The following is a 15,175-nucleotide window of genomic DNA, read 5'->3' on the forward strand; positions in this document are numbered from 1 at the left end:
TATATATATATATATATATATATATATATATATATCACATGCCCTACTTTAAGTTGTCATGACACTTTTGTAATAAGGGTTAAAAATCCCAGTTAACCAAAGTGAATTTGATATTGTATATGTGAATGTGTGCAGGGACTAACGTTCAGGAGGCAAAGCTTATCCTTTCCGAGAGTGGGTTGCCCATCACAACTGCCAGTGATCTGGATGATGCAGCCAAGAAGGCTGTTGCCGCCATTGCCAAGAAATAAGTGCATTGACATATACACAGACATACAAAACAGACACACAACTGTACACATGCATCAAGACAGGCGTGGCCAGCATCACCATATAGCCTTATACACCTCATTCATTCACTCATGCCTGGGTGAAAGCCACTTATTTCATCTGCCTTATGAAATATACATACATACCAACCAAACCTAGTAACACTAGTGTCTTTCTCTTTAGATGGTCTTGTATTTGATACCCTTTTCACAAGTTATTTGAGTTATTTTTAGGTGTTCTAAAATATAGAGCAAATAAGTCGGGACACACAAAAGGGTTTGAAATATGGGATTTAGGAAACATGGGAAATCTACTTACCTAAATTTCACAGATTTACAGTACATACATATCTTTGTTTTAATGCACCAATTGATAAAGCATTGATAAATTATAAATAACTCTATTATTATTATTATTATTATTATTATTATTAAATAAAACATATATTCAAAATAATATATATATATATATATATATATATATACATACACACACACCGATCAGCCACAACATTAAAACTACCTGCATAATATTGTGTAGGTCCCCCTCATGCCACCAAAACAGCGCCGACCCATATCTCAGAATAGCATTCTGAGATGATATTTGCAGTTACAGATGAGATCAGCAGTTACAGAAATACTCAAACCAGCCCATCTGGCACCAACAACCCATATTTGCATGATTTTATGCACTGCACTGCTGCCACAAAATTGGCTGAGTAGATAATCACATGGATGATTGTTGGTGCCAAATGGGCTGGTTTGAATATTTCTGTAACTGCTGATCTCCTGGGATTTTCACGCACAACTAGAGTTGTAGAGTTACTCAGAATGGTGCCAAAAACAAAAAACATCCAGTGAGCGGCAGTTCTGTGGATGGAAATGCCTTGTTGATGAGAGATGGCATCTGAGAATTGCCAGACTGGTTCGAACTGACAAAGTCTATGGTAACTCAGAAAACCACTCTGTACAATTTTAGTGAGAAGAATATAATCTCAGAATACTATTCTGAGATGTGGGTTGGCGCTGTTTTGGCGGCACGACGGAGACCTACACAATATTAGGCAGGTGGTTTTAATGTTGTGGATGATCGGTGTGTGTGTGTGTGTGTGTATATATATATATATATATATATATATATATATATATATATATATATATATATATATATATATATGTGTGTGTGTGTGTGTGTGTGTGTGTGTGTGTGTATATATATATATATATATATATATATATATATATATATATATATATATATATATATGTGTGTGTGGATGAAATATACCGAACATCCACAACATTAAAACCACCTGCCTAATATTGTGTAGGTATATATATATATATATATATATATATATATATAATCATAGCTTAATTGCATTCCATATTAATGCTGTTACCGGATCACCTTAAGTAAACCATAAAACATTACAGTATCATGTGGTTGGGTGGAATAGTCCTGTTAATTTTTTTTATATGATTAAAACTGTGAAATACATCTAAAATGTGATATTGATTTGTTAATCTCCATATGATATTACTGTCCTAATCTGACATAAACATTTATTGAGTTTGTGAGGGTGTGATAAATTAGGTGACCTGACTGAGACAGACAGTTTTTCCGTGTATAAAATTTATATTTGTAGATTAAGTAACATGCCTTATTTAAAATATCATGATTTGTGGAGTCTGCAATATTTCTGTTGATTTTGAACAATAAATGCAATATTGATACTTATGTTTCCTGATCAAACATGTCAAAATGCAGTGATTCTCTTGTGCATCATAATGTATAATTCCAAATGATTTGTGAGGTGTTTTTAAAAATACATGCAATACATTTGTGTGAATGGCTTTTACTATGCCTGTGTCATGAAAAGGGTTTAGAAGAAAAAGGCCTGTGTTCCATTATTAATCTGATGCATTTCTTCATTATGATACAACAATTAATTAATATAATCATTTTCATAATATAATTTTTTTCCTTTTTTTTTTTTTTTTTGTAATCAGGAATGTATTTTTGAAGTTAATGTACAGTTGTGCTCAAAAGTTTGCAAACCCTGGCAGAAACAGTGAAATTTTGGCATTGATTTTGAAAATATGACTGATCATGCAAAAAAAAAAAAAAATATTTTAAGGATAGTGATCATATGAAGCCATTTATTATCACATAGTTGTTTGGCTCCTTTTTAAATCATAATGATAACAGAAATCACCCAAATGGCCCTGATCAAAAGTTTACATACCCTTGAATGTTTGGCCTTGTTACAGACACACAAGGTGACACACACAGGTTTAAATGGCAATTAAAGGTTCATTTCCCACACCTGTGGCTTTTTAAATTGCAATTAGTGTCTGTGTATAAATAGTCAATAAGTTTGTTAGCTCTCACGTGGATGCACTGAGCAGGCTAGATACTGAGGCATGGGGAGCAGAAAAGAACTGTTAAAAGACCTGCATAACAAGGTAATGGAACTTTATAAAGATGGAAAAGGATATAAAAATATATCCAAAACCTTGAAAATGCCAGTCAGTACTGTTCAATCACTTATTAAGAAGTGGAAAATACAGAGATCTCTTGATACCAAGCCAAGGTCAGGTAGACCAAGAAAGATTTCAGCCACAACTGCCAGAAGAATTGTTCGGGATAACCCACAGGTAACCTCAGGAGAAATACAGGCTGCTCTGGAAAAAGACGGTGTGGTTGTTTCAAGAGGCACAATACTTGTTGACCCCTCTCCAAACATAGCGCTTACGGTTGTGACCATAAAGCTCTATTTTGGTCTTGTCACTCCAAATTACAGTGTGCCAGAAGCTGTGAAGCGTGTCAAGGTGTTGTTGGGCATATTGTATCCGTGATTTTTTGTGGCATTGGCTTCTTTCTGGCAACTTGACCATGCAGCTCATTTTTGTTCAAGTATCGTCGTATTGTGCTCCTTGAAACAACCACACCGTCTTTTTCCAGAGCAGCCTGTAATTCTCCTGAGGTTACCTGTGGGTTTTTCTTTGTATCCCGAACAATTCTTCTGGCAGTTGTGGCTGAAATCTTTCTTGGTCTACCTGACCTTGGCTTGGTATCAAGAGATCCCTGAATTTTCCACTTCTTAAGTGATTGAACAGTACTGACTGGCATTTTCAAGGCTTTGGATATCTTTTTATATCCTTTTCCATCTTTATAAAGTTCCATTACCTTGTTACGCAGGTCTATTGACAGTTCTTTTCTGCTCCCCATGGCTCAGTATCTAGCCTGCTCAGTGCATCCACGTGAGAGCTAACAAACTTATTGACTATTTATACACAGGCACTAATTGCAATTTAAAAAGCCACAGGTGTGGGAAATTAACCTTTAATTGCCATTTAAACCTGTGTGTCACCTTGTGTGTCAAAACATTCAAGGATATGTAAAATTTTGATCATGGCCATCTGGGTGATTTCTGTTATCATTATGATTTAAAAAGGAGCCAAACAACTATGTGATAATAAATGGCTTCATATGATCACTATCCTTAAATAAAAGTGTTTTTGCATGATCTGTTATATTTTCAAAATCAATGCCAAATTTTCACAATTTCTGCCATGGTATGCAAACTTTTGAGCACAACTGTTTGTTAAAAAATGAGTCTGAAACAATTGAAAATAAAACAGGATATTTCAATAAAAATTTCCTTAGAGTCTGTTTTCTCAGTCATCGCAATCAGTTGCTTTTCTATAACCATATGATATCGATATGATATCTAAAGAGGTGAAGTGGTTCAAGATTTGAAAAACATCCACACTTTCAACATTTTTAACTTGTTTAAGATGAATAATTGTCTTAAAATGTGATTGCTGAAATAATTACTGAAGTGTGTGCGTGTGTGTGTGTGTGTGTACACGGGCGTTTTCTGAAATTCGTCCCTGTCAGTGGCTTGGAACATTTTATGGATTATCTGTCAGCTGATCCAAGAGGACACCTGGATCAAGTGCCTCAAGCAACAGACCTGGACACACTCTTCTTCTTTCACTTTTTCATTCTGACTCATGTTCACTCTCTCTCTCACTCTTCATAAAAGTCTCACTGTCAAATTGATCTGTGAGAGTTCACAGGAATGCAGAATTCAGCCTATAAGGGCCTTCATGCCTGCAAAATCTCTGCTGATGTTTGACCCAGTGATGACATGTCACACCAACACACAGTTATGTGTCATTAAAAGGTAAAGTGTGGAGGGGACGGGTGTAAATTGAGGAGATGGTTCAATAATAGCTTCTTTCACCGTGTCAAATACAAGTGTGTTGATGGATTAGACTCTGGAGTTGAAATCTTGTTTAAATATGCTCTTGTCCCGACATTGTATAATTCAGAGGTCATTGAATGTGTGTGTGTGTGTGTCTGTATCGTGGCGGTGGATGTAATGACCAAAATTAGTGCCGCTCTCTTGTCTAAATATAAATGAGCTGAAATATGTTGAGGGTTACCGTCTGGATCAAACTATCTACTCTACGTCCAGCTTTTAAAGAGATAGTTCAACCAAACATGAAAATTCTCTCATCGTTTACTCACCCACGTGTATGACTTTCTTTCTTCTGCTGAACACAAACGAAGATTTTTAGAAGAATATTTCAGCTCTGTAGGTCCGTACAATGCAAGTGAATGGTGACCAGATCTTTCAAGGTTTAAATCCATGTCTTCAGAAGTGATAAGATAGGTGTGGGCGAGAAACAGTTCAATATTTAAGTCCTTTTTTTTTCTTTTTTTTTTTACTATAAATCATCCCCTTTTTTATAGTAAAAAAGTACTTAAAATTGATCTGTTTCTCACCCATAGTGATTGCATTGCTTCAGAAGACATATATTAAACCACTGGAGTCGTATGAGTTACTTTTATGCTGCCTGTACATGCTTTTTGAAGCTTGAAAGGTCTGGTCACCATTCACTTGAATTGTATGGACCTACAGAGCTGAAACATTCATCTAAAAATATTTGTTTGTGTTCAGCAGAAGAAAGAAAGTCATACACATCTGGGATGGCATGAGGGTGAGTAAATGATGAGAGAATTTTAATTTAAGATAATACTGACTGTTTAGACAGCAGATTGATCAACAATAATAGCTAGCTTTCAATGTTGTTCTTGGTCTCATTAAGTAAACTGCAATTTAATGTTGCAAAAGCATTTTCAACGCTTCTTTCTTCATACATCCTTATAAATGTTCAATTGAAGTTTTGAAAGGATTGTGGACATGAACCTTTTTTTTCCATAAACCTTCAGAATGGATGTCAAAGTGGTAATTGCCACTTTGGAAAGCTGCCTTCTGAGTTTAGCATGAAACTGATTACCAGCCCTTCGTGAAAACTGCAATTTTCTCCCTGGACAGTAAGGTCAAGTCATCCTTTCAGGAATATTAGTTATTTATTGTGTCGTTTAGAGGTAACAGCCACAAATGTATTAGTTAATAAAAAAGCAATGTGTTTGTAGATGGCGTGCCACTATTGCATTTGGGTTGTCAGAGACATGGGCTATTCACTGATTATGCATTACCAGTATTTTATGGTTGAGTCTACAATGGACGTCTAACAAAAACCCTTCCGTATGTTGACACCCAAGATTTTGGTTAGGTTCTTGGGTACAATTGAGGCAATCGCCATGCATGTGAGTTTTCACAAAGGAAATACAGCACTTTTTAAGGTTGGTTGAAAGTTTGCAGAAAACTTGCCTGAGGAATAAATCTGCCAGTTTCATAAGGTTTCACTGTCCTAGAGATTTAGGAGGTATTGTAGAAGAAAGGATTGCCTTCTCACACAGTGAAATTTCACAAAGAATTTCTGTGGACCAGTTTTGCATCAAGCCATAAAAGACAACAATGAATATGTTTTATAACAAAGATTGTGTGTAAATGTTGGCCGAAAGATCTCGCAGGTTGATCTAGTCAGTGCTTTATATTCAGGTCTCAAGGTTTGGGCATATAGCGCAGATAGTACAGAAAGGCAGAAAAATCAATTTCTCTCTTATAGAATTGCAGCACTTTAAGATCTTTTTAAATTACTCTCTTTGTCTCCTTAAAAAGGAATTGAGCTGTGAGCTGTTGGATTAAAAAGAAAAAAAAAATAGCAATTCTCAGATACTTGATTCCTTGTATTAACATTTTGTTTTCGTTTTCAATTGTATTTGACTGCATTTTATTACACATGTTAGATGGCATGATGGTGAGTAAATGATGAGAGAATTTTAATTTTTGGGTGAACTATCCCTTAAATGTGAGAAAAATAAAACATCCATGATTTACCTGCAACATAATTGCATATCGAGTTCTACTAAAACAAGCAAAACCCCTATATCTCAATTAAAATATTTAAGTGTTTATGTGACTTATGCCACATACTTATTATGTTATTAATGCTTAGTGAACATACGCAAATTTCCATGACTTTTTTATTATGCTGTTATTTAAATATCATAATAGCTTAGGGCTCATAGAATTATTTTGTATGTTCACATGAGTACTCGAGTTGTTTTGAACGCTAAACAATGCAAGTTCTCGGGTGAACACAAGCCATTCTGAACGAGCTTCTCTCATAGTGCTCATGAACACGCAATTGATGTTCGCTGAAAAATAACAAAATTTTCACTTTGATCGTATGCCTTCAGAAGACTTGGAATATGACGTATGTCACATGGACTACTTTAATGATACTTTTGGTTCTTATGTGAGGCACTGTCCACTGCCATTATGGGCTGTGATATTAAAACATCTCTTGTGTTCCACATAAGACAGAAAGGCATATGGGTTTGAAATAAAGTGAGGGTGAGTAAAATACGACAGCGTTTTCATTTTTGGGCAAACTGTTCCTTTAACTGGCCATATTTACCATGAACATGAGTCTTCACCAATGGTGTAGATTTGGTTTGAACACTGAGGGGGACCAAATGTGGGTCTGGGGTGGGGGGAAGGGTGGAGGCGGGTTCTAATGTTTCATTACATAATGCAAAATAACAGTTCAAATTAATGCACAGATAAATATATATGCATACATTTAAATATTTATACACTGTATCATATCATAAATTCAGAAACGTATTAGGGTTAATGTTTCAGAAAAACATTAACCCTTTCAGTAAATTACAATTCTTACCTCTTCATCTGAAATGACTGTCTGCTTTTCTCACCATGAAAAACAACTGATCATTCTATGGATGCCTTTAAAATCTTCACTGACTCCACATATGACTCCTGTGATATATTTCATGTTTTCTAAATTCATACGAAAGTTTTTTGTCAGATACAGACCTACAGACTGAAATTGCATGTTGTCAGCCACTGACCATCTTGTTAGTTTTATTCCTGCAGGGGGCGCTTGACGCTCTGAACACCAAATCCTCTATCCATCCGCATTTAAATCTAAGAATGCTTTATATCCATTTGGCGACATTTTACACTGGATAGTTATTTTGAATTAAAACTGATAATTGCAAGGATTCATACCTATGAATGAAAATCCACCTAAGCATTATCTATAAAAGCACTTCACAGCAATTGGGGGTGACGTGTCCACCCCAGCTCTACCAATTCTAGGCCAATGGGCCTCATATTTGTCATCTGTTTTCTCATCTGTCCATGTCTTACAGAGTTACAGTCATTTCTTTTCAGCAGTTCCGAGGCTTACAGTTTCCAATCTCATAGTTAACAACATTGTTGGTCTATATCCTCATTTGTATTGTAAAACTTGCTATCGGCGCTCTCTCCCTGTCTTGCTCTCTTATTCTTTTAATTTATTTGCTCCCCCCTCACCAGCTGGGACTGTATATTATTTTCTTTTGTCAATGAGTGCTTAATTGCCTTTTATTAACTAAACGAGGATGCTACAAAGGTGTTGACTAAATACACTGCTGGCAGTCAAGCGTGCCGTCTTTTCAAATATTTGTTAGTTTCTTTTTGTTTGACAAACTTTCTTCTCCTCTAAACTTTTGGCAGTGATTTGTATGTGTGTTTGTGAGCGCTTCTCTGATCCAATTAACTACAAAGATGTACCCAGAGAGACGGCTTCAATAAAGAGGAAATCAACTGATGGCTGACACTAATTAAAAGCTCATTTCATGTGACCTCTGAAAAAGCCTCTCTAATTAAAACAGAAGTGAAAGCAGGAGTGTTTGGTTTAAAACGGCCCGATAATGAGATGATGTGGCATCCTGGTGGAGTTTGGAGCAGGTGTGGGTATGACATAAACACACACATACAGAACACAAAAACACACTGAAAAACCAACCTGCACTCTGATGCATTCAGATCAGATAGGTAGCAAAATAAAGCTTCTGTTGTGGTAGGCCCTTTTATATTTTCTCATTTTTATAGCCATTTGTTTAATTGACCTGATGCTGGTTAAAGTACCGTAGCCACATAAGCATTAGGACAGGAATATTCTGGGTTCAATAGAAGTTAAGCTCAATTGACAGCATTTGTTTCTTTACCACAAATCATATCCCTCCTTTTCTTTAAAAAAAAAAAAAAAAAAAAAAACATAAATCTGGGTTCCAGTGAGGCCCTTACACTGGAAGTGAATGGGGCCAATCCGTAAACATTAAAATACTCACTGTTTCAAAAGTATAGCCACAAGATGTAAACAAAATGAGTGTTAAAATTATTTTAGTTTGATAAAATTGCATTCTAACCTTATCTATGTAAAGTTATATTCAATTTTACAATCTACAACACCATGATGACATAACACCGTAAATCATGTAACCACTGTGATTTAGTACTAGTCTGCTGCAAAAATTATGATTTAAACTTTACAGTTTAAAAAAATTTACAGCTCAAATAATACATGAGTTTCAACAGAAGAATGAATGTAAGTGCTTTTATAAAATTAGAAGCTGCATTTAAACTCTCCAAATATTGGCCCCATTCACTACCATTGTAAGTGCCTCTCTGTAATTTCAATGTTTGCTTTTTTAAAGAAAGGAGGGATGAGTTGAAATATTATTATTATTTGGTAATCAACATTATGCCAGATATGCTGTCGATTGAGCTTAACTTGTATTGAACCCAGAATATTATTTTAATATTGTTGAATTTTATTGCATTAGCTAAAAAAGTGGCATTTTTTGCAGTTCATTGCAAAGTCATTTTTTAAATTATTTATGTAAAAAAAAAAAACTGATCCCAAGGTAATTTTTAGGTGATGTATGACATCAGTTCCCTCAAATCATCCTTGCAGAGTAACCACATGTTTAGTTTTACACAAAAAGTAAGGACATGTTCCAGTAAGTTTGACAAACAGAAATTGACCAATTATGTTTTAATTTTAAACACAATATCTATTATTGTTGCTTTGTTTTATGTCATATTTCGCTTTCAAAAGTGTGATTGAGCTATTTGTTTATTTATTTTATATAAAATATTATTTTTTAAGTAAATGCCACTTGGTTTTATTTTGTTATCTAGTGCAATGACATTCATATATTTCTAATTATGACTTGTGTACTTTTTGGGGTCATTTATGAGAGTGTGTTGGTCGGGCGGTAAAAACTTCACAGCTGGATTACAGGTAACATTCCTTGAAGAGATTTTATTTTAATTTTTATAAATTAAAGCAAGTGTCCAAATAAAAAGAAGGTGAAAAATTCAGGTGAGACAAGAAACAAAAAATTAGGGGATTTAGTTTCATCATTGTTCTGGGGCAAGTAAAGGTCGGACTATGCAAAGGAGACAGTAGGTTTAGAGGCTCTTGGCCAGGAGGTCATTCTGGACTTTGAGAAGTACAGGTGCATACATGGAGAAGACTGGTCTCTGCCATGGAGAGATAGAGTGAATTTATGACAATGAAAAGTCTCAAAAAGCATCAGCCTGTCTCATCATACACTCCCTGTTGCTCACCCACTTCGGTCCTGAGCCTGGATATGGGCTGGCGACAGATGTGACAGGGCAATAGTTTTAAAGGAAGTTGATACTCTGGCATAATGCATACAGTGGGGTCCAAAAGTTTTAGATCAGTATATGCTATTTTGCATTTTTCTAATTTAATAAAATGTTTACCCATTACAAATTATATCATCAACATAACAATTTGAGTGAAACATACTCTAAAAATATAAATTTCAGAATTTTGTAGTATTTGCTTTAATGATGATGACATGCACTTGCTGGCATGCAGTGGTGGGCAGTAACTAAGTATTTTTACTTCGTTACTGTACTTCAGTAAATTTTTCAGGTATCTGTAGCTACTTTATATTTTTAGTATTAAATATATTTTAGTATTAAATATATTTTTATTTTAGGAAACTTTTACTTCACTACATTCAAAAGCATAATATCTTACTTTTTACTCCACTACATTTAAAAAAAAAAAAAAGTTCCATTCCTCGCTACCTTGAAATTAATAAAAAAATAATAATAATAATAATAATAATAAAGAGCGTTAAATTAAAATAGACTAGTAGGTCTTGATCTCGCGAGACTATAACCATAACCCAGCACCAAATATGGTATCGCGAGAGTTTCCATAGAACGAGGGTTACCATTCAGATATAGCATCGCCCAGTGCATTTGAGCACCAAAAGCCATTTTTAAATGGCTTCTGTGCCTGTCTAGCAAAATACACTATGACGGCAGACTTTCAAGAACTCTCCATCAGGCTTCAAAAACACATCAAGGCAGTGACGTGCACAGACCCTCAGCAGGAACAGGGGAGGAAGGATAAAAAAGACTGATTTTTTTATTTTTTATGAGTAGGAATTATAAATACTTAACTAATTTCTTTGCTTTTTGAGTATTTAACCATTTTCTTGTATACTGTACATTTTTTATTTATTTATTTATTTTTTCATTTTTGCTTTATCACAAATAATAGCCTAAAAGCACCATGGTAATACACTTGTTTATTTATTTATTTTCAGACATGGCCTGTGATAACCCCATATTTATGACATGTCATAGTAAAACCATGGTATTTTTTAAAGCAGGCCTACCTTGAAGTACCATGACAGTATCATGAAATATGAACATGATCAGTCATTCAGTACCATGGCATTTCCCTGGTAACGTGGTGCATGGTGTGAAGGCGTGGTGAGAAAGTGCGAGCACGAGAACTGCAAAAGACGTGTACATATATACGGAAGTAAGGTAATAGTATATGATAACGTAAAGTGCAGTCGACTGTGTTCCGCGAATGCTACAGGGTCCTTGAATAACATATAACATGTGATTAAGGGCAGCCGGTGGAGTTTCTGGTGCCCCCCTAGGGAGTTGGTGCCCTATGCAGACAGCGTAATATGCGTATAGGGAGCTGCGGTACTGTGGTAGCCTAATGTTTTTTGTTTTTTTTTCGTTTTTTTCTGAAAGTGATTAGTCTAATGGCTTATTAGTTTCAACAAAACCAAACTGGCTTTGGCTGAACCTGACAGCTCCTTCAGTTTATGTAAAAAATTCTATAAAAGACTAATTTAATTTATATCACTGAAAGTGAGGTGACCGCTCCCATTATAATTAATAAATCTGTCTACACTAGTGGTACGTGATGTCGGAAATGCGGTAGCAATCGAGTATTATTCTTTTGATGAACTTACAGCACAATAAATGGAGTGGACTTTTTATCTGACCTGTTCATTATGAGCTAACAGCACTTCGATGCTCCAGGGCGAATTCAAAACTGCAATTTTTGCGTTCTTGAAGGGCACTCCTGCGGGAGGGGACGCCATTCGGAGGCCCCTTCCACAAGACTGTTAGTGAAGGGTACATTCATACAGTAATGCCATGTTTCCTTAGAGTACCCACATCAAGGGCTTTGCACTTCGGAGTGAGTATAGGGCATAGGGAGGATCACTTGCGATTGGAATCTGTCCCTGATACCTGTAGCACTGTAGCACTGTACCTGTAGTGCTGTAGCATGCGCTCTTAAAGGTCCACTGAATTTTTTTAATATGCCCACGATTTACAAAGAATTCTCAACACATTATTACTGTTATTGTGAGATTATGACGAAATTTCAGTTTAGTTTTATTGAACAGTTTTAATTGAATTATTAAAATTTCTCCCCTTTTTCTGGACGATCAAAAGGACACCTTTTGATTTTTGAGCTTGCACCCCTGCTGCCCCCGTTCTGTGCACATCAGTGCATCAAGGTAAGTAATTTTTAATATTGTATTTCATAAAACTGCCACGAATGTACTTGCTTGCTAGCAGGAATCTTATAAATGTAAATTTATATGCAAATGCAAATTAGGTTGCAAGGTAATATAGGATATATAGGGAGAGCTATAGAAAGAGCCGAGAACAGTTTATTAGGCCTATTTCTCTTTATATGTCAAAGAAAATATATTAATCTCTGGAATTATCAAATCATAAAATGAATAGCAATGTTAGAGCATGAAACCAGATTTGTCTAGCTTTATTGCAATCAAGAATCTCATCTGTTTAGCTTCTTCGGTCATTGCAACGATTCAGATTATTAAAAACATGTTGACCTAGCGTGGTATGTTGTCCTACAATTATTTAAACACTAAAACAATTCTGAAGCACAAAATTACTGATAAAATAGCAAAGATGTACTAATTAGCAATTTACAAAGATAAAGAAAAAATAAAATAAAAAAATTGTTTGGCCAACAGATTTATCGTAATAAATAAATTATATACAATTTATAACACACAATCTGCACTGACCTGACATTTATGAAGAATACTCAACCTGAGAACACAAGTGAACCTTTTGGTTAATGTCTTCATTATTGGTGACCCTTGCTTTAATGTATGGCAATATGGTTTTATAATATAAATAATCATATAAATCAAATAACCATACTGTACCATTGCATTCACAAAGTTGCATTAGTTTAACCATACTTAACCATACTAATGTTGTATTGTTTAGTACAGTGCTGTCATTTTACAGTTTAAATGTGGAAAATTCATTGTATGTTTGCAAAAAAAGTTTAGTAGCAATTAAAAAGATTTCAGGTCAGGACTACTCCAGAGACCATCTGCGAGAAGAGATCAGGTCCCAGTCACCAGATGATACCTCCAACACTTCTGATGAAAATGACTTCTTTTCGAGTATGAAACACACACAGTCAAGAAAGTGCCACACACACACACACACACGTTGGTGCAACTATCATTGTGAGGACTCTCATTGTGAGGATTTTTATACTGTACAAACTATAGATTCTATCCCCTAACCCTACCCCTACCCCTAAATCTAACCCTCAAAATAAATTTTTGAGGGTTAGATTTGATATGCACACACACATATGTGCATATCAAATATGTTCATATGATATGTTCATATCATATTTCTGCATTTTTACATTTTCAATAAAACATCGTTTAGTATGTTTTCTAAGTGATTTGAATTATGGGGACACTAGAAATGTCCTCATAAACCAAATTTATAGCATAATACCCTTGTAATTACCAGTTTGTATCCAAAAAAAAAGTCCTCGTAAACCACTTAAACCTGCCCACACACACACACACACACACACACACACAGTGTTAGTGTGTATGGCAGTTTTTCTTAATAAAAAGCTCTAAACTGTCTGTGTGCCCATGACATTAGAACACTCTCTCCTTCAATTTATATGAGCAGGAGGATAAAACATATTGAATTGCAAAATTAAACTTAAAATTAAAAATAAACAAAAGCCTTAAAGGGATAGATCACCCTTTAATGATTTAAATATTGATCTGTTTCTCACTCGCACTTATCATATCTCTTCTGAAGAAATTGATTTAACCACTGAAGTCATATGGCCTACTTTTATGATGCCTTAATGTGCTCTTGGAGCCTCAAAGTTCTGGCCACCATTCACTTCTATTGTATAGGCATACAGAGGTGAAATATTCTTCTAAAAATCTTTGTTTGTGTTCTGCAGATGAAAGAAAGTCATACACATCTGGGATGGCGTGAGCGTAAATGATGAGAGAATTTTCATTTTTGGGGTAACTATCCCTTTAATAGACCAGTACTTTTTACATTTGATACTTAAGTACATTTGAAAGCAAATACTTTTGTACTTTTAATCAAGTGGAAGTTTAAAAGGAGTAATTTCACTTTTACTGGAGTAATATTTCATCAGGGTATATGCACTTTTACTCAGCTACAGGATTAGTATACTTTGTCCACCACTGCTGGCATGGATATGATCCATGTTGTGTTCTTCAATGGAAGCAAATATTTTTTTTTTTTTTTTTTTTTTTTTTTGGTAAACATGACCAGTCAGAAATCCTATATTTTATTATAAACCAATAAATAATGCAAAATCATATGTTAATAATGCAGAATCATTTGTAAATAAAGCAAATGTATGTTTATTTAATTTTTTTATTTAAATAATCCCAAATTTTGAATTTAAAAAATCCCACATTTTTATTTGAAAAATAATAATACTAATAATAATATGGTCTCAGACTTTTGGACTCCACTGTATGTTAAAAGTGAATCTATTATACTGCAAAATTCTAATTATCTAAAACTGTTTGCTGCAAAATATGTTTGCTGTGTACATATATACAGAAGTAAGGTAATAGTATATGATAATGTAAAGTGCAGTTGCTTTGAAAGAAGTAAGCATGTTCAGTTTTCACCAATATTGATATTATTATTATATTATTATATTATAAATTCAGAGTAAAATCCATGACATCTCAGTGCCTCATTAGATGATGAGAATTTTCAAGATACTTTAAGTGAAACTATGCTTTGTAAAGACAGTCTATATCAGTTAGTTCCTCAGAATTTATTTTCAAAGAATTGCTTTCTTTATTTCTTCCTCCTTTGCTTGTGACTGGACCCCATATTTCCAGAAAAATTGGCCATAAAAGCAAACAAGCTTGTTTTTTTTATTTAAAATGTACAAATAGTTTATTTGCTGAATATTGTCGTTCAGTGCCATCTTTATCATCAATCAGTTTTATTCTTAGAAGTGTTTATGAT

The 15,175-nt window shown here is 34.6% G+C and overlaps 2 protein-coding genes across 10 annotated transcripts in view; one reads left to right on the forward strand and one right to left on the reverse strand.

The window, feature by feature from the left end:
* The window catches only part of LOC127426279 (succinate--CoA ligase [GDP-forming] subunit beta, mitochondrial), a 155,716-nt gene extending 154,341 nt beyond the window's left edge, over positions 1-1,375 (forward strand). For all 9 annotated transcript variants that reach the window (XM_051672976.1, XM_051672984.1, XM_051672985.1 and 6 more), the window contains one exon: positions 136-1,375. In XM_051672976.1, the coding sequence (XP_051528936.1) occupies positions 136-251 (116 nt within the window). In that variant the 3' untranslated portion in view covers positions 252-1,375. The remainder of the gene's footprint in view (positions 1-135) is intronic.
* Positions 1-15,175, reverse strand: part of LOC127426291 (uncharacterized) — a 120,784-nt gene that overhangs the window by 76,366 nt on the left and 29,243 nt on the right. The window lies entirely within an intron of this gene.

This window comes from Myxocyprinus asiaticus, chromosome 35, assembly GCF_019703515.2.
Source record: "Myxocyprinus asiaticus isolate MX2 ecotype Aquarium Trade chromosome 35, UBuf_Myxa_2, whole genome shotgun sequence".
Classification (NCBI taxonomy): domain Eukaryota; kingdom Metazoa; phylum Chordata; class Actinopteri; order Cypriniformes; family Catostomidae; genus Myxocyprinus; species Myxocyprinus asiaticus.